Source organism: Ruditapes philippinarum, unplaced genomic scaffold (assembly GCF_026571515.1).
Source record: "Ruditapes philippinarum isolate M1 unplaced genomic scaffold, ASM2657151v2 ctg3987_1_1_1_1, whole genome shotgun sequence".
In the NCBI taxonomy this organism is placed as follows: domain Eukaryota; kingdom Metazoa; phylum Mollusca; class Bivalvia; order Venerida; family Veneridae; genus Ruditapes; species Ruditapes philippinarum.
The window spans coordinates 109,091-135,556 of NW_026862515.1; the positions used below are offsets into that span (position 1 = coordinate 109,091).

Below are 26,466 nucleotides of genomic sequence, written 5' to 3' on the forward strand. Positions count from 1 at the left end.
GTTGTATGTTCATACGCTACTATAAGAAAAAAGTGCGTAATGAGAATATCAGTTTTCATAATTTCTGTTCCGAAAAAAATTGACATGTAACATGCAAGAAAAAGAATCAAACACCGGCTGTCAGTACAGACGGGAATATCTAGCTCTCTGGTAACTGTTTAGCAGAAACTCGACAGAGCCTCGTTACCGCTGTAAACAGTTACTCTCGAGCTAGATATTCCAGTCTGTACCGGCAGCCGGTGTAAGATTCTTATATTCTTGCATCTCAGACAGGATTATCTACCGTTTACACCGGTGCTAGAAAACTCTGTCTTACACCCCCCATGTAAGACAAGACGCGTGCTTTAAATGACGTCATTGACACGCGCCTTTAATGAATGAATCGCGTTCTTAGGATGACGTCATTTTTCCTTTATGAATGAAGTTGTATGTTCATACGCTACTATAAGAAAAAAGTGCGATATATATACATCAGTTTTCATAATTTCTGTTCCGAAAATATTTGACATGTAATATGCAAGAAAAAGAATCAAACACCGGCTGTTGGTACAGACGGGAATATCTAGCTCTCAGGTAACTATTAAGCGGAAACTCGACAGATATTCCGGTCTGTACCGGCAGCCGGTGTAAGATTCTTATAAACCGGTGGTTATTTAAGTCAAGTTGCAAATATTACAATTCTCTGAACAAAAGACTTCTCTCTTTTCTCCTTTTTTATTTTAAAACATTCTTCTTCTTGAATAACAAACTTTTATAAAACTTCTGTATATCCCATATATACATGTACATGTATACATAAAACCATATAATCTTCTCAAAAATCAATTCCACACAAAATCCGTCGGGAATAAACTGTGATTTAAAAATGTAGAAAAAAAATCCATCTTCTTAGGTTGAACTATACAGCGACGTTGAACTACACAGTGAGATCACTTGGAGTTACTTGTTTCAAATAAAATTTAACGAAGGTGTTTTCTTTTGACCAATCTGCAGCGTTGAGAATTTGGACCTAAAGCTCTTGTAGAATGTGCTGTTTCGTTTTTATGTTTATCTTCATAAGCCTCTTGAATAGTTTTAAGAATATATGAAGCCAAAGTTTGTGAAGAAGCTTTAGAATGAGGTACATTAATTGTCAGAAATAAACTTGTTTAATCTTTACGTCTGAAGGATTTAGTTCTTTTAAGATAGATAGCAAATGCTCTTCTTGGATGGTCTTAAAAGCTGGTACAAAAATTTTTGCTGATGAATGACCAGGTCTATCCTGTTTAGCCAAACCTTGTCTGCTAAAAGTTTCCCCATCTGCCTTCACAGAAATAGCTCCTCCTAACTAATGTTAACGCTTGAAGGTGGCTGGCTCCCCTGAATGTCGTGATAGCTGTAAGAAAAACAACTTTATATGTTAAAAATTCAATTGATGTTTTTCTCAAAGGTTCAAAAAGAAATGTTTGTAGTGAACTAAGAACTTTAGGCAAATCCCATTCAGGCAATAACTTTGTTACAGGAGTTCTTAAATTGAATACTGTTAATTATCTGATAACAAACGGATGTTAACCAATAGTAGTGTTATCTCCTGGAGGTAAAACTGCAGATAAAATAGAGCGGTAACCTACTGTAAACCTTTATTGTACAAATCTGATAAAAACTCAGCACAAGTATTTAAGGATGCTGTGAAGGAATCAATATTCTTTTGACGACACCATATCATAAATTGTCTTAATTTACTGGAGTAATCTTACTGAGTACCAGTTGTCCAGCTGGTTGTAAGAAGTTTTGAAAAAAAAACATTTTTCTCTAAACTGTCTGTCGATAGCAACCATGCAGTCAGTTTCAGAACACCTGGATTTGGATGACATATCCGAGATTTTGGTTGTTGTAACACGTTTGTAACCAATAGACGACATAACGGTTGAGCTTCCGGCAGATTCAATAAATCTGGAAACCATGGGCGTAGTGGCCAGAATGTTATTAGAATCAGTTTTCAATGAAATTGAGACAAATATAGTTCAGCGTTCAAAACGACATCATCGGGTGCTTGCATATATTTCAAATGACCAACCGACGTTTGCCCATTTTACATAATCAAACGACGTTTGCAAAATCGACAACAAGTGGAAAACATGGGTTTATCTCGAATATAACCTTGCTAATGAAATTATGAATAAGTTAGGTACGAAAATTACATGTAAAAAACATATATCTACTATTATTTTCCCTCAACATAGGTTTCCAGTGAACAAAAAAGATTAGAAAAGGTAAAACCTATCGGCGTTTGCCTACCAAAAAGAAAATTTGTGTCGAAGTGTTCTAAAAAATCACAGAAGTCTCGCAATTACTACATACATAAAATAAAAGCTCAATTAACGACGGGTCCTAAGGTCTAGGTCATAATTTTGTGGATGCAGTAGAAAAAAAGATATCTTCAAATAATTACCTGAAATCGGGTCCGTAATTGCTGAAATGTAAAATCGGCGTTTGCATTTGTGGTCACGTGACAAAACTTGTTCATCCTGAGGGTGTTATTACTTATTTGTGTGTCAGCATCTACATCATTCTGTGTTCAGATTTTTGTGCAGTATAATAACTATAACTTTACCATCTTCTTAACTTAACCCTTACCTTAGCCTGCTGATGATGACAGATTCTACATCTGCAGCCACTACATACCATGTTAGTCAAGCTGGTACATCTGCTATCCGATCATAATCTGCATATATGCGCCATCTAGTCATGATTTTAATTGTTTGATATTCCATCTATACATATTTTAATACATTCCTTAAAATATTATAAGAAAAGTTTGTCCAGATTCAAAGAGGTACAAGTCCATTTAAGATACTAAGAGTGATAAAGGATAATACTGTTAGAAATGGACTTTATACTTTTAATATTTGAATCGTAATATTCCTGATACATGTGTATAGGAAATAAATTACTGTGACACTAATATTTCCAACTTCGAATTTTGTGTAAAAAAATGTTTATTTTATTGTACTGTATCTTCTTTTTATCATAAAGTATTTACTGAAAAGTCATTAAATTTTGTATTTTAGGTTTCGTGGAAGGGGAAATCAAGTAAGAGTCACAATGCAGCATCTACACATGACCTCTGAAAATCAAGAACTTGTAAAAGACATGCTAAAAAATTTACATGGATCAGAGTTAGACATTACAAGGTATCTTTGTTATATAAATACATATGAAAGCATGGTTTTGAAGAAATCTTGTCGCTTACTTGGACTACTTTTAGGTCCATTTTCTGGAACTAAGTAGTATTGGTGTCATTTGAGTAAGCATGCTAGTGTAACAGTTTCATATTGATTTTAAGTTTTTAGCGAATAGGGAAAGCTATTGTACTCACCATAGCATCACTGCTGACTGCTGTCACACATTGGTTAAGTTTTTGCATGCAAGTTGGTATCCAGGCTCTTGTTTTACTATCAAGCACTGAGAATAGATGAGCATGCTGTCCTATTGACAGCTCTTGTTAAGTATAAAGTTGTTCCTAATATATTGTAATTTTAATGTGTATCAAGCTATACATGTTATATATGCTAAACGTGGATTATGAAAATTATTGTTTCTATTGTGACTATTACAAGATACCTGTAATAAAATAAATTTTCTGTATTTTTTATCAAAAGCGAGTTGGCAGTTGTGAAAACATCACCAAAAATTAGCACCTGAATATTTAGTTCAAGAACGTTTAATTCTGTTTACGTGCAATATCTGACATTTATATCAAATTACATAGAAGTTCTATGTTACAAATCTTTTGATAATTCACCATATGTAAGTAACATTATTTTACTGTTATTAAATTTCTATAAAATATGTCATCAGATATAGCTTTTATGCACTTTAATGACATCATAAAGTCTTCAGTAACATGTTTATTATTATCAAGATGTCAAGATTATCTTCAATATTGTAAAAAAAATTCATTTGTTTGTCTACATTTAAAGTGAGGACGAGTATGAAGAGTTGGATTATCGTGCCGAGAACCAGTACTGGATTGTTGATAACAAACTTAAGATTGAGGATTCAGCCGCACATGGTGTTGACAGAAATGCCTCACAGCGTGGCGACTCTACTTCTATTAGTCAACTTGCTGTAAATAAACTCAAAAGGTATTTTTTTCAGCTATAATATGTCTACTTTATTTTCATATTTTTTATGCTGTCATGAAAATGGTCAAGATTGCGCTTGTGTTTTTGTTTTTGTTTCTGTCACACTAACTTACTATTTTTTAATTATTATATAGCAACTTCATTAGGTGTTTATAGGGTCATAGTCAAGGTCACAGAGGTTTTCAAAATGACCAGTCTTCCATTCGAGGCCAGGAACTGGTTTTTACTCAATAATAGGTAGCAAAGATTAGTGTAACTTATAGCATGCATTTCTGCAATATTAGATCATTTACCTGTGCAGTATACATGGTAAAGATCTGAATATTTCTTCAAACTAAAATATTATTTTGTGATGTAAAATTCTTAACCAGTGTCATTGAAGTATTTGTTTTAAATAGTAAGTTAATACATTTGTGTATAAATGTGTTAGCCTGATCACAGGCATACATGTAGATGTTATCTACATGTACATCTCTGGCCTGATGTAAACATTTATCTCTATATTTTACAAAGGTATGGATTTCATAAAACAAGAAGTACAGAAGCACTACAGGTTTGTGATGGTGACCTTGGCCTTGCTTTAGAGTATCTTCTTGCAGAATGTTTCTCATTAAACAATATTGAGGACAACAACTTGAGTAGTGATGATAAAGGGGAGATAATTGAGCTGAGAAACGATGAGATGATGGCACTACAAGCTATCTATGATGAAAAGTTTAATGAAAGGATACCAAATCGTGTCTGGATTCTCAAAGTTTCTCTACCATACCTAGATAAGAAAGTACAACCAAAGAATGACAGGAAAAAGGTTGTTCATGATACAGATGTCAGAGAAGTGTGTAGATTCTTTAAAAGAGGTTTTTGTAAGTTTGGAAAGCGATGTAGATTAGAACATTCATCACCTGTAGCTAAGCATGGTGGTAACACAGATAGTGCAATAGGTGATACTGTGATAGACACGGAGTATGAAATAGAGATAAGGTTTCCTCCGTGTAATATCTATCCTAAAGAACCTCCTTTTATAGCATTTACCTCCACTTCTAGTCTGTTAGATAAACATATATGTCTCAACATTACTAAACATATGATGGAGGAAGCTAAGAAACTGGCCGAGTGTCATGAACCGTCCATATTTACCGTGGTCAGCCTGCTAGATGATGAAACATTTTTAGACAGTGTGGTTAATGAACCACCTCATGAATTTAGTTGTTCTCTTAATAACAAAGCATGGTTTCCACATGGAACAAATCATGAACTTCCTAATAAAAGTATCAGTAATACTGAAAACACTGGAAACTTTAGTTACCATGACAATTCCTATGGAGTAAACAAGGAAGACACAGATGCTCAGTTAGCAAAAGCAACTGAAAGTATGATCAAGATGAGTGAAAGAGATAGAAAACAGGAAGTCAGAAACAAGGAGGTTAAAGGAACAGAAGAAAAACCAGTAGAAGTTAAACGATCTACAAGCAAAGAGGAAGTGAAGAAATTAAACCCTGCAGAGATTTTAAAAACTAATAAAAGACTGATAGAAGACTTTAAAAGGAAAAAGGTATAACATGATTGTCTCATGGCAATTTTATTTTATTCAATCACTTTTTCTATGTACAGTATGTTTAAGAAAATTTGAGGGTTATTTGCTGAGATCTAAGAAAAATTGTTTATTTCCATAAATATTGACCTATATGACATGTTACATGTAAAGGTGTGTTCCAATTTGTGAATTGTTGTCCAATGTAAGTGATAAATGTATATGTATATTCAGACAACTGGTAGATATAAAACGATGCAGGAAAGTCGACAGAAACTGCCGGCCTGGTTTCGTCAAGATGAGATATTAAAGATGATAGATGAACATCAAGTTGTTGTCATCAGTGGAATGACTGGGTAATATTATCTCATCACCTTGATTTACTTGAATAGCTGCACATCTGTTGATAAATATTACTGTGTTGTTGTAGTGATTACTTTTCATAATGTAAAGATTGTTGAAGAAAGGTGATATAAAGATAACTGCTTATTCTCAGTATAACAATATTGTTTGTCTATCTATTCAAGCTGTATTTGAAATTTGTTGCTAAAGTAACACTACACATGTAGTTAAAATCTTGACTCTAGCATTGTTTTGTTTTGTCTTTATTTCAAGGAATTTTTACAAAAACCACATTTATTTTTGAACTATTGTTTTAAGTGATAATAATAGAATGTTGTTGTTTTTTTTTTTTTACAAAATATTCGCTTGATAGTTTGGCAGTTTGATGGTTTAGAAATCATTTCTGCCATGTGATGCTGGTTTTTATGTAAATGTACAAATAAATATATTTTCAATTTAGGCATAATGTTTGCAAACAGTTAGTTTTCCAATTACAGACACCTTAATATTCATATGTAGTGATCATTTCTATATTCATACTAGAATGACCCTAAAGGCCTATTTAGCCTCATAAATGATATCATTTGAATTTTTCAAAAGCTTTTTAGGTTTGGTGTCCTGTAACGGTTTCCAAAAAGTTACTCAGTGGATATATTTCTGAGCCATCTTTTGTTGTTTTGTTTTTTACATTTTGATAATTAGTACTGTTATAGTGAATATGTATTTTGAATAGAAGTCAAAATACCAGTTGTTTCACATTTTGCTACCTTCATCACAATTATTTTTACGGCTGGGGCGAGTATCCGAGTACTCTGATAATCACTAATCAAAGTGAAAAATCGAGTTTGAATATTCGTAAGCCCAGGGATTGTGGATCGCGATTTAATTTTTTTATATACATTCACTGTTTCTCACACTCTTAAAATCGAGAAAAATACTATTTGAGTTTAAGTTATATGAAGTTTAACTAAATACAATTTGCCGGTTAAAGACCATGTACCATGATGCTGAGCTAGGAAGTAATTGGTTTCAAAAAAACAAAACAAAAATACTCCTCCAAAGAATAAAAACATAAACCTAGTTTATATGTTTAATGTTTAGTATTGTTGTTTTTTTTTTTAAAATAAACATGTTTTTATAACTAATGTACATGTTTTTATGGGTGTCTTGATAACAAAAGATTTGTGGTTCAATTTGTGAATCGTAAGTGCTGAATCGTGGTTCGGATCGTATCGTCACTTATCTGACAATCCACACCCCTAATTATTTTCACATTCAACATTATTCTATTCAGGTGATGAGCATCTGGCATGACCTAAATCAGTTATTACAATATCATTTAACACATATTTGCGGTTCCTGCGTAATGAAAAATTTATTTACTACCGAAAATAATGTGCCTAATTGATAATGCTAATCGACTTCTAAATTTTCAAGTTGTGGTAAAACTACCCAAGTGCCTCAGTTCATCCTTGACCTTTGTTTGAACGCTGGTGACCTTCATCTATGCAACATGCTATGCACTCAACCACGAAGAATCTCAGCAATGGCTGTTGCAGAAAGAGTGGCTGAGGAAAGGGCTGATGCTCTAGGGAGGATTGTGGGATATCAAATACGTCTGGAGAAAATGCAGGTCTATATATTTCTTGATTTTATTTGATACACAGAACTGTTGCCGGGTAATTTATAATGTTTTTGAAATTAGTTTGATACGTAGTTGCTATACATGTATTTTACAGTGCATGCACCTTAAAGATTAATTGCATCATTTTATATTCCAATTTTAATAAATTAATCATACAGTATATGTCATAGACTTGTTAATCTTAGAAAACATTTAATTATTGTACAAAAATATTTAAGTTGTCCCCCTTTATTGTTCTTGTATCGTATATTATTAATGTGTAACCGTCTTTAAATAAAGATATTATTACATGTGTATTATTAATATTATTAAGTGCAACTTGTATAAAATCATAATTTTGTTAGTGTTGTTATATTATGATAAATATTGTTTATCTTGATAACTATTTTAGATAATTTTACCATAAGTTTAAGAACACTATATACCTTTTTTCACAGACATTAATTGAACTAAAGATATAGATTAAATCTTTCATATAAAGTCATTAATGTCCAATGTTTTCAATCTTATCTTAAGTGATATATTTAAATTACAGTCTTCTATGACCAGATTATTATTCTGTACAACTGGTATAGTTTTAAGACGACTGGAAGGGGACAATACTCTAGATGGTGTGTCTCATATAATAATTGATGAAGTCCATGAAAGATCTGAGGAAAGGTTTGTTCATGTTTCGCTTTACAGTATATGATATACAACCCATGTATGTTTATATAAAAGTATGTTTGTTACATAATTGATAGCTTCTTTAACCTATGTGTAGCTTCTTTAACCTATGTGTAGCTTCTTTAACCTATGTGTAGCTTCTTTAATCTATGTGTAGCTTCTCTAACCTATGTGTAGCTTCTCTAACCTATGTGTAGCTTCTTTAACCTATGTGTAGCTTCTTTACCTATGTGTAGCTTCTTTAACCTATGTGTAGCTTCTTTAACCTATGTGTAGCTTCTTTAACATATGTGTAGCTTCTTTACCTATGTGTAGCTTCTTTAACCTATTTGTAGCTTCTTTCACATATGTATAGCTTCTTTAATCTATGTGTAGCTTCTTGACCTATGTGTAGCTTCTTTAACCTATGTGTAGCTTCTTTAACCTATGTGTAGCTTCTTTAACCTATTTGTAGCTCTTCTTTAACCTATGTGTAGCTTCTTTAACCTATGTGTAGCTTCTTTAACCTATGTTTCAGGCATTAAGTTATTTCAATGAGAGTGTTAATCCTTTGTATACTAAAATACACTTAATGAAATTTTAATCTAGATCTGCTTCTATATATGTAAACCGTTAAATATTGCAAGTGGATTTGAAGTTATACTGCAAGTTTGAATTTTGCAAGAGATGTTTAATTTATTTTTACAGCTAGTTTGTAGATCACTGATTTCTGTAAAGTTACTTGCTTGTACTGTGTTGTATAATGAGTCTTCCTTTTTACCAGTATAATGTGGCAAATTTACTAAAACTATAATTAATAATATGGCAAATGACAACTTTAATCTTAACCATAAATTAGAAAATTCTTTCAGAAACTTATATTATTAGAGAAGAAATACAAGAGTTATTGTTCAACTATTGTGATATATTTCAGTGATTTTCTGCTGATGTATTTAAAAGACATGTTACCAAAACGTCCTGATCTGAAGGTCATACTAATGAGTGCAACACTAAACGCTCAACTGTTCTCTGAGTATTTTGATGGTTGTGCTGTGGTGGATATACCAGGTCAGTATACATTTGAGCCGCGTTATGACAAAACCAAAATAGTGGGTTTGCGACCAGCATGGATCCAGACCAGCCTGCGTCTTAGCGCACTCTGATCAGGATCCATGCTATTCGCTATCAGTTTCTCTACTTGTAATAGGGTTTTGTAAGCGAATAGCGTGTATCCTGATCAGACTGCGCGAATGCTGGTCTGGATTGATGCTGGTCGCAAATGTATTACGTTGGTTTTGTCGTGACACGGCTCATTTAATAAACAGACCATAGAGACAATGTTATACCTGTAGAGGCGACTATGTTGACCTTGACAACAGTAAGCTGGTCTCATCAATATAAGTCAAGTATTTTAGCCTAACATACCTCAAATTTTGTGAGGAGGTTGATTGTCATTTGTAGATGACCACTATTGTTTTAAGCTGGACTATTCGATAAGAATAATTAGAGCTATCCTAGTCACCCAAGGGTGGCCATCTGTGGTGGCATGCGCATAACCACTTATGTTAAAGTTTGTGGTATGAAAAGTATCTGCTACTGCCACTCGTGAAATATTTATTTTCATACCACTCGATGAAAATAAACCCTGAATTTAAAGAAGAAACTGTAATATCTTCTATTTATTATTTATATGAGATGGATATTTACTCTGGGGAAATGAGACTGTCTTGTCAATATGTATAATAAACATAAACTGATGGGTTTTTTTTTACTTTTAATTATATATACAACATTTATTCATTTCACATAAGACACAGTAATACAATTAACAAGTTCATAGTGCTGTGTAAAAGTATATGAATTAATTTTTGTATCACTTATGCATTTAGACTGGATTTGTTAACAACCATTTAACATTTCACTTCAAGATACTGAATTTTTTTTAATAGAACAGTCAAGATAAACAAAAATAGAGAAAATCAATGTTGATATATAAATAGTTGACCATACTTGTTTTCTTGCATTTCAGTAATTATAAGTTATGTTTATCAGTTCTTAAATGCTTCCGGCTAAGTGCTGCAATATTTACACATCCTTTTTATTTGGTCAGATAAATTTTTTCTGCCGCCACAAGTAATATTATCCGTAACTATCTAAGGTGATATTGCTGTCTAATCATTTTTATAAGGATCACTTATGTACTGGTTGACAATTTTTCTTTTCGGACTTTAAATTGACTGTATCAGACAGTGTCAAGTTAAAATAATATATTGAATGAAAGGCAGTACTTTGAAATTTCAATCAATTTGAGTCAGGCAATAAGTATATGATCATTTCTAACTCAATCTACTTGTGTGTCTTGTCCGCTCCCATTTTGTTGGTTAACCAGTATGCCTGAGAGAAGTCTACAAATATGAATGATTGCCACATTGTTTCTTCTTCTTTGTTGAAGAGAAAGCAGGTAGCTTTCTAATGCTAGTTGGGGTCTGTTTTCTTGTTCCATACATTGTCCTAATATATTTAGAACTGTTTCTCTATGTCCTAGAATTTTATCTGTTACTGTGGTTTCTATAAGATTATTGAGTGCTTGTTGTTGCTCTTGTTGTCTTTGTAGACGACCATAGATCTTATATTGTAGGAAGTATAAGAAAGGTAAGGAATCAATTACAGCCCAGTCCATCCATAGGTCATAATTTGGATCTCTGTGTATCATGTCATCTTGTGTAGATCTGAACATTTCATATTGTAGTTCATGAGGAACACAGTTGATCTCTTTCTGTATGAATTTGACACAAAATGACATCATCTGTTTGATAGTACAGTTCTCACCTTGTTCATAGCATGCCCTTGCAAATTCTGTTGTTGCCGCTGGTTTGGGTTTAAGCCAACAGTCACAAACTGTTAAAAGTGGATTAGAGTGATATTGTTGTTCAACTTGTCTCAGAATTTGTTCAGCTTCCTCCATATCTCCTACACTGTAGAATAGTGAGGCCATTTTAAGTCTGCTAGATGAAACATCTGAGTTTAAACCAAATGATAGCCAAGCCATTGCTTTTTGAGACAAGAGTTTATTTCCACCAATATATGATGATGCCATGGCAGATCCATATGTGGTGAACAGAAAAGGTGCTAGAAGCTTGCATGAATCTAGTGTTATTTCTGTACCAAACATACTTAAGGTCAAAAAATTTTCAGCAACTTGCTGCAATGTTTTTATATCTTTATTTTGTAAATGTTTTAAGAATGTGTCATGCCATGCACTTATATGCAGTGCCAAGGTACCACAATCATTAAGTGAAAGACGTTCATGTATTTCAAGAGATGACAGAAAATTGTATGCTCTTTTTGGTACTTTATTCAGTTTAACTTGTAACCTACATCCAAGGTCATCAATATCAATTCTAAATAAGCATTGTATATCACTCTGTATAAAATCACTTATATTTTTTAAAAGTACTTGTTTTATCTCAGGCGTAAAATGTCCTGCCATCAAATTGTTTTCTGATATTATAAAATGTAAACAGCAGTCATTTTGTACACAACTGTGTAATTCCTTTAAGCAATATATTAAACATGTTAATAAATTGTTTTCTTTCCATATACTTAGTTCTGTGTTTTCAATACAATGTAATAGAACTGTTTTACATATATAGCTAGACATGTACTTTTCCTTTTGAGGATTCAAAAAAGATTTAAGAATCATCTTCATTAAAACATTGCACCTTAATTGTGTCATATTTAGATGAAGCATAAGACATCTCTCTGCCAGTGTAGTAGATATTCTCCATTCTAGTTCAGGATATTTACTGACCTTACTTCCAGTCGCTACAACAGAACAACAAGTACTGGCAGCATTTCTTCTCAACTTTTCTGATGGCCATCCTCCTTTTCCCTGCCTCTCTAACCAACTTGATGCTAATTGAGGCCATGATTTACAAGGGTAAGCAAACACCCTGTCTCTATCCAAGTCTCCATATTGTCCTTTTGTAGCAATTGATGGTCCATCGAGATGGTCAGCATCCTCAAGCATATCTTTTATTAATGTGTTTTTATACAGTATTCTTCCTTTTCTATCAGTAATAAAGTGTTTATCAGGAATCTCAGTAGCAGGAATAGGTTTATCAGATTGGAACAACTGTAGAAAACAGTAGCCAGGCGTTGTGTTTTCATCTTGTATCATTAGGTAGTTTATCTTGCCAAGTTCCCACTCTGAATGGTCTTGTATTACATTTATGTCATGAACACAGTATAGTATATCATTGTCTGAATGAAGTCCTAAAGTAGTTGTTCCTTCAACTACACTCCCTATATAATGGATTTCAACTAAATCTTTATCAATTAACCTAAGTGCAATTTTACCCATATTTTCTCTCAGATGATGTACTCTTCTTCTTTTATTCACCATTCTTTCATTGACACCAATATCGTCTAAAACCTCTGATAACATCAGTGATAGATGTTCCCTGTAGGGAGGTGCTGGAAACATTCTGTCAAATATAAAATAACAATAAGGGAAATTTTTAATGACAGCCAGCAAGTTTCCTTGTTAGCATTGCAATTCGTTATTCATTTGTCACTTAATGTTTATGACAGAACAGAACCTTAGTGTCAAGTTTTACAAGATTTCTTGATACATCTGTAATATAAGTGAAAAACTGAAACATTTTGTCAGGATAGCCAGTCTTAACATTATGAAATTTAGGTTACTTATGTTGATACAATCAGATATAAATTAGTAAAAGATACTATTCTTTTTGTTGATTCATTTGTATTTATGTTTCACTCTCTTTTTTTCCTCTGGGCATATTGTAATCGAACAGTCTGTCTGTCCGCACTACCAAATATGGTTTTCAGTACTACATTAAGTTTCACTTATTCTAACTGAACAGATTGAAAGGGAATATTTGAGTTCATTCTGTAACAAAAGAGGGGAAGGGTAGGAATATGCCAGTACCTTTGGGTGGAGTTAGGGGTCAGCCAAAATATTTCAAGAAAATCGAAACCTGAGAAAAATGTGCTAAAATTTTAAGAAAATAAAAAAGATTCAAGTAATAATGTACATGTTATGTGTGGTAAATGACTGATTATGCATTATTTATCACAATAATTCTACCACATGACTAACGCAGTAAGGGATAATTTTGCATATTTTCACCTCTTGTTGGTAATTTACATGGACTCTAAGTGCTTTTCTAATGTGTTAATTACTTTTTGTTCACTTCACAATTATATTAAACTGTTAAATAGGTTTTCAAAATTTTAATGAAAATAAGCAGGAAAATGAAGACATGCCGCCCCAAGTCAATCATTATTATAAGTTTCTTGTATCATGACTTTACATTCAATAAGACATTTTGTACAAGTTATGCATAAAAAAATAATAAGCTGTCAATGACATTTATCTAATACAATCATGTAGATAATAATAGTATTCTTAATTGATTTGTTTCTTTTAAGCTGACTTAAATGGAAATTAGCTGGTGGAAATAATTAGTAATTCTTACTTGCTGTTTTAATTGCAAACAAAAGGAAACATTCTTTTTAAATGAATACTAGTAACCAACGTCTACTTTGTTTTATTTCCAATAGTTTATTTGATACTAAATTGTGTCTTCAGTTCTACTCTTCAGTTTAGTTGAAAACTACCCTAGTAGAGCTTGCATAACTACACATTCCAAAACAATTAAATTATTTTAAGCTTGGCTAAACTAATGGTAAATTTTAGTAATTTTGGTATGTGTTTAGTAAGGAAGTACTTAAACACACATTTTAACTTAAATAGAAAACACAGTACTTTTTACATTATTTTGCAGAATTGTGTATATTTCAAAAATAATTATTTTAAACTTACTTGAAAGTCTGGTTCAAGAATATGACATGAAATCAATAAAAACAATATATTTCTTTCTGTTCCGTGAGGTAGTTGGAAATTTTACTATTTTTACTTCCTTGTTTGGTGAATGGATATATAAAGGGAAACAACCCACTTTATCTTCTTTTTGTTATTGAAGGAAATTGAATTGTGTCCCTTCAAAATACTGCAGTCCTCAATACAAAGAACTATAAGACTAAATTATGTACAGTTATATTTATAAGATAATGAAATAAATTATTACAATACAACTTTGTTCTTAAAGAATATTGCATATATTTTAACCCTTTCCCTCATGAGCATATTGTGAAAAATGGCCGTTTTCATTGAATAGCCTCCTGTTACAAGTTCAAACTGCTATGAAACTATGAAAAATGCTTCAATACTATTCAAACTTGGCACAAATGTTGACTGGACCATGCACTGCCTTTGTAACGACATGCTAAGTCTTAAATTTTCTGTTACCATGGCAATGAGGGGTCATCTCAAAATTGCCAGAAAATCACTATTTTGCCTTGATTTTTTCCATCAAAATTGATTTCAAAGTGCTGCAACTTCTCAATGAATTGAGATAGAGTAAAAGGCTTTTCAGCGTTGGTTACACATTACCTTATAATCAACCTGAGGTCATTTTTAGCCTCTCACAAGTCCAAAATTTTCTTGGTGATCAGGGGGACTACCTCCCCCCTTCGAATTCCCTAAACAGAAGGGGGCTCATCCCCCTTCTGGCAACCCCCTGATGTACCTTTGGATAGGGGGCGGCACCGAAAAAGTGATTTCCCAAACAAAAAACAATGTTTGGGGCCTAAATAGCATATTTTTTCACTGTTTGAGGCCTCAAAAAGGCAGGGGGTAGAAAAGCTGTCAAAACACGTCTATATGAAGTAAAGGGTTAAGATAAAATGTTTTACAGACATGATATGTCAAGAGTATAGGATTGTGGCATTCTTTAGATAAACATTAGATTTAAATGGGCTTTTACAAGTCAAATAAAAAAATTTTTAATGTATTATACTGCTGTTGTTTTGTGTGCATGTGTGTGTGTGCTGGGGTTGTGGGGGGATTGCTTTTTAGCTCGACTATTCAATAAGAATAAGTAGAGCTATTGCAGTCACCCGAGCGTCGACGTCAGTGTCGGCGTCTGCGTCGGCGTAACCACTTATGTTAAAGTTTTTGTAATAGTTCAAATATTTTCAAAGTCCATTGACATATGGCTTTGAAACTTTGCACACTTGTTCACCATCATGACCCCAACCTGTAGACAGGAGGAGGTAACTCTATCAAGCATTTTGACAGAATTATGCCCCTTTTTCGACTTAGAATTTATGTTAAAGTTTTTGTAATACCTTAAATATTTTCCAAGTCCATTGACATATGGCTTTGAAACTTTGCACACTTGTTCACCATCATGACCCCAACTTGTAGACAGGAGGAGGTAACTCTATCAAGCATTTTGACAGAATTATGCCCCTTTTTCGACTAAGAATTTATGTTAAAGTTTTTGTAATACCTCAAATATTTTCAAAGTTCATTGACATATGGCTTTGAAACTTTGCACACTTGTTCACCATCATTACCCCAACCTGTTAACAGGAGGAGGTAACTCTATCAAGCATTTTTTTTTACTATCAAGCACTAAGAATAGTCGAGCGTTGCTGTCCTACCGACAGCTCTTGTTAGTGGTAATGTTACATGTATAATGATTACGTCATATTTCTAAATATAGAACGTCAAACAGTGATTTTATAGCATAACAACATACACTTTAGGTTCTTCTATGTTAAATAAGGAAAAATGCAGGTGGTGTTAGAATACATGTTTATGTATTATTATTTCAGAAAATATTTTTTATGGTGTTAGTATATACATTATATTCTTTTATATTTTGAGAAATATTAAAAGTATGAGGGGGAAAAGTTGATTGAGTAAGGTTAATGATGTGTATGAAACAAAGTTGTAGAATTTATCACGTTTTCTATTTCAGGACGTACATTTCCAGTAGAGCAATATTTTCTTGAAGATGTAATGGAATTTACAGAGTGAGTGATTATATTAAAATATACTTTATTTCTTGATTGTTTTACTGTTCTACATTGCCTTATTCATCTGTATTGCAATTATGGCAACATTAATCACTGTATTGTATCTTTTGTTGCCATAAGTTAATCAAATGGAGATAAAATAATGATTCATGACTTATTTTTCTGTGTACCAAGCTTAAATGAAGATTCAAAATTTCGTTGTCCTTGGTTTTTTTGTGGTTTTATTCACTAAATTTTGTGCTATGACAGCCATAATTGTGTAAATAACGTCTGTGAATTATTTCAAATAAGGAAAGGGATAAACAATAATTGGTTTATCACTACTTTAGTATGAAACTTAATGATCTATAAATTTGTTTTACATTTTCCAGATTTGTTATGGAAGAGTCATCACCTTATGCTAGACCTCTGAAACATATGAATGCTGTACAAAGGGGCGTGGCTGGGGAGGAGGAGCAATATGATGACAGTGGTAGTGGTCCAGCCCATAAAGCTAGCGATAGGGTGCAAGATCAAAATTTGTCTGTGAAACAGCTATATCTGAGATATCCTGGTAAGTTTAAAGTAAAACTCACTTTATGATGAATAAAAGATTATTGTATTGGTTATCTTTCAAGGACAATTTTTTATTGGATTGTAATCTTGTTAAATTTGAAGAACAAAGTTGACATCTTAAAAGTGAAATGCTGTAATGATTGCAAAATTGTGCATTTTTAGCTCGACTATTCGCAGAATAATGGAGCTAATGCAGTCACCCATTTGTCGGCGTCGGCGTCCCTGTGGTTAAGATTTTGTATGTAAGCTGGTATCTCTATAACTACTGAAGGGAATGGATTGAAACTTCACACACTTGTTCTCTGTGATTATCTAAGATGATTGGCACAAGTCCCATAACTCTGATTTGCATTTTTACATTATTATGCCCCTTTTTCGACTTAGAAATTCTTGGTTAAGTTTTTGCATGTAAGCTGGTATCTCCATAACTTCTGAAGGGAATGGATTGAAACTTCACACACTTGTTCTCTGTGATTATCTTAGATGATTGGCACGAGTCCCATAACTCTGATTTGCTTTTTGACATAATTATGCCCCTTTTTCGACTTAGAAATTCTTGGTTAAGTTTTTGCATGTAAGCTGGTATCTCCATAACTACTGAAGGGAATGGATCGAAACTTCACACACTTGTTCTCTGTGATTATCTAAGACAAGTCCCATAACTCTGATTTGCTTTTTTGCATAATTATGCCCCTTTTTTGATTCATAAATTCTTGGTTAAGTTTTTGTGTGCAGTTCTTGTTTCATTTTGTTTGTAATATTTTTGGGAATGAGCAGCAAGAATGTCAGATTCCTGTGAGTGTCCCTCTCTATTCACCACCCTTATGTCCACTCCAGGTTTTGGTTTGTTGCCTTCTGGGTGTGTCGGGGGCTGTGTCCTGTGAACCTTGCCTTTGCCTTGTTGATCTTTATTCTTGTCTTTAAACTAAAAGCCTAACTTAAGTAGAAAACCCTTACAATAAAAACAGACAGATGAACACTAAATTTACAACAAGACCATTACATAAGCCATGTATTAATACATATTTTTTTATTAATGTCATTTGGTAAGTGACATGTGTAGTTGGTTACTGGATATGTGACATGTCAAGATAGTATATAGATTTTATTATTGTAGATTATCACAAACTAACTTTAAAGAACATGGCATTGATGGATCACACAAAGATCAACTTTGACCTGGTCCTGGAACTGATGTGTTGGTTGGTCACAGAAAATCATAAGGATCTAGAGGTAGAATTTAAGGACATTTGAGCCACGCCATGACAAAACCAACATAGTGTGTTTGCGACCAGCATGGATCCAGACCAGCCTGCGCATCTGCGCAGTCTGATCAGGATCCATGCTGTTCTCTTACAAACCCAATAACAAGTAGAGAAACTGATAGCGTACAGCATGGATCCTGATCAGACTGTGCGGATGCGCAGGCTGGTCTGGATCCATTCTGGTTGCCAACGCATTACGTTGGTTTTGTCATGGCGCGGCTCATTTATATTGTATTGTAATAATTATGTAGACATATATGTTTATCATATTAACAACTCAACAAGATCATTGTTAAAGTGTGCTGTTAATGGCTATTCTTTACTGTTAGATTTATTAACTTTATGTTTAATTTATATTATAGTTATTGTATATGCTCATGTGTACATTGTGTATTTTATTTTGTTTTCAATTGAAAATGTTGACATTTTTACAAGTTATACCAAAAGTGTGTATTATTATTGATCATCTATCGTCTATATAAATATCATAGTCTATGATTAAGGTATTGAGTTTAAAGATATACTATGCTCATTTTCAGGTTAAATACTTTCTAATTGCAAAAATGTATTTAAATCTAGGAAATTCTTATTGAATTCTTATACATGGCTAAACTTGAATAAGGGAATGCAAAAATAATGTTTTGGAAGCTTTGTTGCCTATAACTGGTCAAGTTAAGCTGAGTTTTTTTCTTCTTCTTTTTTAAACTGCCAGTTTTTTGGGGGGTTTTTTAACGACACTATGTATTCATGCTGTGTTTATGTAAAATGTGTAGTGTTTAAAATGTAACATATCTTCTATGTGTGTACTCAGAAGATGTTTATTTTACATGTAAAAATTACTGTCTGGAAATTATCAGTATTTTTCAAATATCAAATTTTAGCATAATATATTATTATAATACATGTAATTCGTCACCTCAGTGTATTAATGGGTTAACTCCTATTAAATTTTGAAAGGAAATAACCCATTACTGCATTAGGTGACTAATTTGATTTATAAAGCTCTCTATATGGACTACTGGTTTGGGAGATAAACTCGGCCGAAAATCAGTGTTTTGGGGGCATATTTCATTTATTTGTTTACGTATTCTGATGAATCTTGCACCATAATAAACTTCAGCTCTTTGATTTTCCGGTATCACCATAAAAGTTATATTTAGAAACATTACGGGTAATTTTGAGAGGCCCTGGAAGAGGTACGTAAAAGGGATATTTTTAACGCGCGCGAGTAGATAATTCCGGCTCTTTGTTTTTCTTCTTAAATGAGTAAGTTAAAACGTAAAATAACATGTTTAGACATTGTATTATTTCTTTGCTGTTCATTTATGTCAAATAAAAATATTTGTTACCAAAATTGTTGAGAATTACGTTCGTATAATGAATATCTATGATAACACGATATTTATATGCAACGGACTTGTAACATATTAATCATTTTTACGTAAAAACACATGCATTATCATTTATTAACGTATAACGAAATATGTAGTAAAATAATTAGTGATTCAGATTTATTTTTGCTTAGCTTAACAGAGTGAAGAAGAAATTAATTTAGTGGTATTCAACTTACACATTAACATATAAAAGGAGCATTTACCATCAGTCTTTCAATCCATTTCACTTAAAGATTACAATTGTGTAATCAGCCTTTTTTCTGAGTTAGCAAGAATTCCATCTACAAAATGTATACGTAAACGTCGTCACCTTTACCGGTAGTCGGTCAAAATATAAAAGTACCCCTGTGCGAGCCTCAAAATGAGCACCTGCTGCACATGCGCACAACAATGGAATTCCCGTACTTTTTATAGGCATGTTTTGTAAACAAACAGGTAAAAGTGTGTGTTATTTTTTTAAATACCTTACCAAACTTGACAAAATTTCCAGAGATTGTCGAATTCCAGCAATAGTATGAGATGATGAGCTTGATTAGATTAAAAATTCTGATAATTCGATTTAATTATAAAAAGCCGAGTTTATCAACCAGCCGAAGTTATCTCCCCAACCAGTATAGTATTGATACAAGGTGCATGTAATTTATATATTTGATTATTTCAGTTTCCAGAGAAAGGTGCAATCCTTGTATTTATGCCTGGTTACGCTGAGATACAAACATTATATGATATGTTACTCTCTAGTCCCGTGTTTGGTGGTAGAAATAAACACAGGTATGTTTTACTTTGATCTTTACCTTTTTAACTAATTAAGATAGATACTAAAATAAGATACTAAAGTAATAAGTTTCAAATAGTGTATCTATATATTGTAAATAAACAATTCTATTGCCGAAACAACTCAGTTTATTTGATTTGGTATCTTTCTTAAAAGACGGTAAAGATATACTCATATTTCTCAAGCATTTGAACATGCTTGACACCTATAAAATATAATAGTAGGGAAGTGACATCAAGAGGCCTAAAATAATACACAGAAGGGCACCTGAGGTCTTCCTCCAGTAAAGCTGGAAACTATACTGTAATGGTGCGATGTAAAACCCAGTAAACATACAGCTTCACAATTACATTTTATTTCATCAGGGCCTGTTATCATACTGTATATTGATTAGTCTTTGCTACTGTCAATTAACCATTTCTTTATTTTACAACTTTTTATAAAATCCATCAATATGGAGAGCATCAGATAAGTGATCCAGTGGTCACTGGTTTGTTTCTTGGTTGAGGCCTAATTTCTCTGTGACATTTGATCTCTGACATTGAGTTCTGATGATCATTATTATGTCTCTTGGTAATTATTTGTTAATTATCCAGGAAAGCTGGTTAGGTGGATCATCAACAAAAATATGACCAAAGCATGTGTTAAAATTAACATGAAAACCAGAACAAACAAACAAATAAATTTTTCATGATGTAAAAGAGTATAATATATCGTCTAGCATACATGTGATAATGTTTGAAAAGTCTTAGATTATTATTAAACCTTACCAAACGAAATTTTTATGATAGGCTTGAAGTAGGCATGAAGTTTGATTTTGTATGTAATGAAACATTTTTCTGAATGAAATTTGTAAACATTAAAATCATGATGTTTCCAGGAATAATTATTTAACTGCTGATTAAAGTAAGGTTTTAACCATTTAGCAATTGATTTGTAAATACGCAATTTGTTTGCAACGAAATATACATACAAATTGTATATAGATCTACATTATTTCTTTCATACAGGTTATTTGGAAGTATTCTTATTTCAAAATTCAAACAATAATTGTGTACACTATAGACAGTGGATGTATAACTTAATACACTTAATGATTTTATTTTGAAAAAATGTAATTTACAACTCAATTATACTGGGCTTGATTGGAGTTTACAAATGTTCAGGCTGGCTTAGCTGTAATAAAGTGACGGTAAAGACAGGTCTTAATTGCTATACTCATTGAAAGGTTTAAATTAATACATGTATATGACATATGTTTGATGTATTTTCAGGTATAAGATAATACCTCTACATTCTACCTTATCATCTGAGGATCAACATGCTGTTTTCTCGTAAGATATTGTTAGTCCAACCTTAAACCTTGATAAAAATTGTAACATTTCTTTGTAAACCTGTAACTTTCAAACACAGGGATATTTGCTCTATATTAATTATATTAAATGGAACTACTTGGTCCTTTTTATTGATAGATGAATCATGATATGAAATGAAATACAGAGTCATTAAGTCCAAACCCTCTAATAGAAACAAACTAAGCATTAAAAATTGTCATTATTCGGTGTTCTTTTCGCATATTCTAGTATTTTGAACTACTTAAGACTTTATTTTTTTATTGTAAAGCTACCATTTGAAATCTGTATCTTGATTTTCAATAGGAGAAGTAATATATTGAGAATAAGAGGACAACAGTTACACTAAAACAATTCTTCACAGAATTGCAATAAACCATATTTGTAGCTAAACTTTAGTTACTTTACAAAATTGATTCGCTAAACATGTCATTTTTATATGATTTTCATTCTAAACAGTGATTATAATTTGTTTATTATAAATTTGAAGGAGGCCACCAGAAGAGGTTACAAAGATTGTCATAGCAACAAATATTGCTGAAACTTCTATCACCATTGATGATATCTGTTTTGTTATTGATACTGGTAAAATGAAAGAGAAAAGGTATGATTTTGTTATCTTATTTCTTAAATGTACAATGTATATGATTTCTTTTTTCTAAACATTTAGAACTATTTTTAGCTCGACTATTCGATAAGAATAAGTAGAGCTATTGTAGTCACCCGAGCGTCGGCGTCGGCGTAACCACTTATGTTAAAGTTTTTGTAATAGTTCAAATATTTTCAAAGTCCATTGACATATGGCTTTGAAACTTTGCACACTTGTTCACCATCATGACCCCAACCTGTAGACAGGAGGAGGTAACTCTATCAAGCATTTTGACAGAATTATGCCCCTTTTTCGACTTAGAATTTACATTAAAGTTTTTGTAATAGTTAAAATATTTTCAAAGTCCATTGACATATGGCTTTGAAACTTTGCACACTTGTTCACCATCATGACCCCAACCTGTAGACAGGAGGAGGTAACTCTATCAAGCATTTTGTCAGAATTATGCCCCTTTTTCGACTTAGAATTTACGTTAAAGTTTTTGTAATAGTTCAAATATTTTCAAAGTCCATTGACATATGGCTTTGAAACTTTGCACACTTGTTCACCATCATGACCCCAACCTGTAAACAGGAGGAGGTAACTGTATCAAGCATTTTTTTTACTATCAAGCACTAAGAATAGTCGAGCGTTGCTGTCCTACCGACAGCTCTTGTTGAAGGTATTTTTTTTTTTTTTATCTTTTTTGAGGTGGGTGGGGGGTGGGAGGGAGTGTATTTGTAAATTATAGGAAAGTTGAATTCAATTTTAATTTGTACAGCTTAGATACCTGAGATAATTGTGAGTAATTAAATTACTGAAGTAAAAAAGTTGTTCAGGATTACTACTTTAGGTAATGATAACTTAAAGGGATTCTACTGTTGGTCATTTTGACATGACAGGAATGGAAATATTTTGTATATATGTGAAAATGGTCTGCATTTACCATAAAGCTGGATAATCTTCATAAAAGTTTATACTTTTTGTTTTGAAATTAGTATATACATTTTTTCAGATATTTGTTTTGAAGTGAGTTTACATTTTATACTTTCAGATATTTATTTTGAAGTAAGTTAGATTATATATTTAATTTTCAGATATGATTCAACTAAAGGTATGGAGAGTTTGGATACAGTATGGGTGTCAAGGGCAAATGCTTTACAGAGGAAAGGTCGTGCCGGGCGTGTTAGAGCTGGAGTGTGTTTCCATCTGTTTACAAGTCACAGGTTTGAGCACCATCTTCAGGAACAACCTATACCAGGTATGTTTTTATGGTTTCGTGTCTGCAATATTTCTCTACAGTTCCTTAACAAAATGATTATTACAAGATTGTTGAATAACCAAACAGGTAAGAGGTCTGAAAGGTTTGATTTTACTTTATAATATTATGATTTCCAATTTGTTAGTTACATGTATATTTTTAATTAACCAATATCTGTATTTTCTGTACCTGACATTTATGTTTTATGCCTAGAGTGGACAAAAATAGATGTCTGTAAAATTTTAAGGTCTCGTTTGACCTTTAAATAACACAGTGTATGCTTCATTTGTCATGACTATTTAGATTGACATAATGTGTTTGTGAAAATGTTTAAGGGAAGGGTCTTTTGTATTATTTTGACACGTATAAAGTTAGATATGGGAGATAATATAAAATTATTGTATGATTTATGTATGTTATTATTATAGAGATTCAGAGAGCTCCACTAGAACAGATCTGTTTAAGGATAAGGATGCTGGACATCTTTAAAAGAGTTCCTGTAGAGGTAACATTTGTTGTACAAAATACATGATAATATAATTGTAATCGAAGTTAGCTTGCTATATTAATCTAGAAACTTCTTTTTTATTACATAAACATTTTAATAAAATGTTTTAAAGGTAGACTGCCTAAGATGTTTAAGCAACAAAATCATTGTTAATGATGTTTAGAAGATTGACATGTACAGTAGAATCCCTACATAAGACATCCCCAGAATTAAGACCACTCCACTATTAACACCAAATTTTACAACAATGGAATTTTCTTTTCTTTATGTGAACATGCACTCATTCAATATCCTCTATATATTAATATTGTATATTTCAGGTTGTGTTACACAAGTTACCTGAGCCCCCCGACTATGAGGCTATCACCTCAGCTATCAAGAGGCTAGAAGTTCTAGGAGCCTTAGACAGTCAAGGGGTAAGTAACTATGTTTGTTCTAAATGATTAGATATGCATAATTAATGCCCTTTATCTAAATTTTCCAGCTATAACTTCCTATCTGAATATTGTGATATTTTCAAATCAACTTACTTCGTATTTGTGGAAACATGAAATATATTAGATATATAATTATGATATATTGTAACAGGCAAAAAAGGTATTTTTATCAGTATATAAGTGTGTAAATATGTTTATATTTGAACAGGAACTGACACCACTTGGTTACCATCTGGGCACATTACCTGTAGATGTTAGGTAAGTTCAGATTATTATATAATTTGCTAACTTCTGTTTTCATATAATACTGGTACTATATTTTTAGAGTTCAAATACCCAGTATTGTGTTAATAACTTTAGGTCTGACTGAGTAATTATACAGTATTTTTAAATACAAAACTACAAACTGTGCAAAATTATATGACAACACTGACATGTTTCTATTGGTATACCCTCATAGAAAGAGAGGCGTGGTTAAGGTTGTTGACTTCAGACCACTTGCCACTCACCACTGTGGGTTCGAATCCTGACAGGGCCTTTTGATTCTTTCATGTGAGGAAGCTATCCAATGTTGGTGTTGCTACTCAAGTGCCCATATGTATCATGTAAAATGTATATATCCTTTCCAGGGCCTTATGTTGAGAAGTACTGTGAACCATGTTTTAATATATAATCAAAGCAAAAGAACAAGAACAAGAAATTTAAATATAACTTCATGATTTTTATAACAAGTTGATTATTAATTTTTGCCCAATATTACTCATGTAAAATACATGGCTCAGTGTTAAATAAATGTATATTTATTTCAGGATAGGAAAGTTGATGTTATTGGGTGCTATATTTAGATGTCTTGATCCAGCTTTAACTATAGCTGCCTGTCTCAGCTTTAAATCTCCTTTTGTAAGTACTTGATGATGCTATATTTTACTGTATAATTATTTCCCATCTAGCATCAGTTTGGGAGTGTCTATATATGGGCTAGAGGAAAGATCAGTTGCTTCAAAGCACTAACTGCCTACAAATGGTGGTTTACATCTGGTTATAGACAAATAATCCTACCATTCGGTTAATTAGATGAATGTGGATTTTTAATTGGTTGAAATCTCAGTGAACATGAATAGATAAGAAAAGGATTTGTGGCTTGCTTACAGGGGGAGGTCAGAGGTGCTTGACATACATGTAATACTTAAATTGGCATTTAGATTATATGTCTATCAGAGATAGAGGAGCTATTCTTTTATTATGCTCCCCGAAAAAATTTCGGGGGAGCATATAGTCGCCGCCTTGTCCGTCCGTCCGTCCGTCTTTCCGTCCGTCCGTCCGTCCCCTTTTCTTGTCCGGGACATAACTTTGAAACAACAAGAGGTATCAACATGAAACTTTGTAGGTAGATAGATCTCATTGAGTAGGTGTGCAGTGCACAAGAACCGTAACTCTGCCTTGCCTAATTTTTGAATTATTCCCCTTTGTTTATTTTTACACTTTGAACTTTGTCCGGGACATAACTCTTAAAGTATAAGAGGTATCAACATGAAACTTTGTAGGTAGATAGATCTCATTGAGTAGGTGTGCAGTGCACAAGAACTATAACTCTGCCTTGCCTAATTTTTGAATTATCCCCCTTTGTTTATTTTACACTTTGAACTTTGTCCGGGACATAACTCTAAAAGTATAAGAGGTATCAACATGAAACTTTGTAGGTAGATAGATCTCATTGAGTAGGTGTGCAGTGCACAAGAACCGTAACTCTGCCTTGCCTAATTTTTGAATTACCCCCCTTTGTTTATTTTACACTTTGAAGTTTGTCCGGGACATAACTCTAAAAGTATAAGAGGTATCAACATGAAACTTTGTAGGTAGATAGATCTCAGTGAGTAGGTGTGCAGTGCACAAGAACGGTAACTCTGCCTTGTCTTATTTTTGAATTATCCCCCTTTGTTTATTTTACACTTTGATCTTTGTCCGGGACATAACTTTGAAACAACAAGAGGTATCAACATGAAACTTTGTAGGTAGATAGATCTCATTGAGTAGGTGTGCAGTGCACAAGAACGGTAACTCTGCCTTGCCTACTTTTGGAGTTATTGCCCTTTGTTCATTTTGACACTTTGACTTTGTCTGGGACA

At 32.7% G+C, this 26,466-nt stretch overlaps 2 protein-coding genes across 2 annotated transcripts in view; one reads left to right on the forward strand and one right to left on the reverse strand.

The window, feature by feature from the left end:
• LOC132719343 (putative ATP-dependent RNA helicase DHX57) overlaps positions 1–26,466 on the forward strand; it is a 40,705-nt gene that overhangs the window by 4,410 nt on the left and 9,829 nt on the right. Inside the window, exons 2-19 of the mRNA XM_060703107.1 lie at positions 3,051–3,173; positions 3,963–4,127; positions 4,641–5,679; positions 5,893–6,014; positions 7,438–7,633; positions 8,181–8,305; positions 9,225–9,358; positions 16,147–16,201; positions 16,576–16,757; positions 17,877–17,992; positions 20,080–20,189; positions 21,468–21,527; positions 22,036–22,149; positions 23,232–23,395; positions 23,824–23,900; positions 24,224–24,319; positions 24,549–24,598; positions 25,150–25,240. Of these exons, the coding sequence (XP_060559090.1) occupies positions 3,051–3,173; positions 3,963–4,127; positions 4,641–5,679; positions 5,893–6,014; positions 7,438–7,633; positions 8,181–8,305; positions 9,225–9,358; positions 16,147–16,201; positions 16,576–16,757; positions 17,877–17,992; positions 20,080–20,189; positions 21,468–21,527; positions 22,036–22,149; positions 23,232–23,395; positions 23,824–23,900; positions 24,224–24,319; positions 24,549–24,598; positions 25,150–25,240 (3,019 nt within the window). The remainder of the gene's footprint in view (positions 1–3,050; positions 3,174–3,962; positions 4,128–4,640; positions 5,680–5,892; positions 6,015–7,437; positions 7,634–8,180; positions 8,306–9,224; positions 9,359–16,146; positions 16,202–16,575; positions 16,758–17,876; positions 17,993–20,079; positions 20,190–21,467; positions 21,528–22,035; positions 22,150–23,231; positions 23,396–23,823; positions 23,901–24,223; positions 24,320–24,548; positions 24,599–25,149; positions 25,241–26,466) is intronic.
• Positions 9,624–14,888, reverse strand: LOC132719342 (uncharacterized). Its single transcript, XM_060703106.1, has 2 exons — positions 14,142–14,888; positions 9,624–12,777 (listed from the first exon to the last, which is right to left on the reverse strand). The coding sequence occupies exon 2, from the start codon at positions 12,774–12,776 to the stop codon at positions 10,632–10,634; it is 2,145 nt and encodes a 714-aa protein (XP_060559089.1). The 5' UTR covers position 12,777; positions 14,142–14,888; the 3' UTR covers positions 9,624–10,631.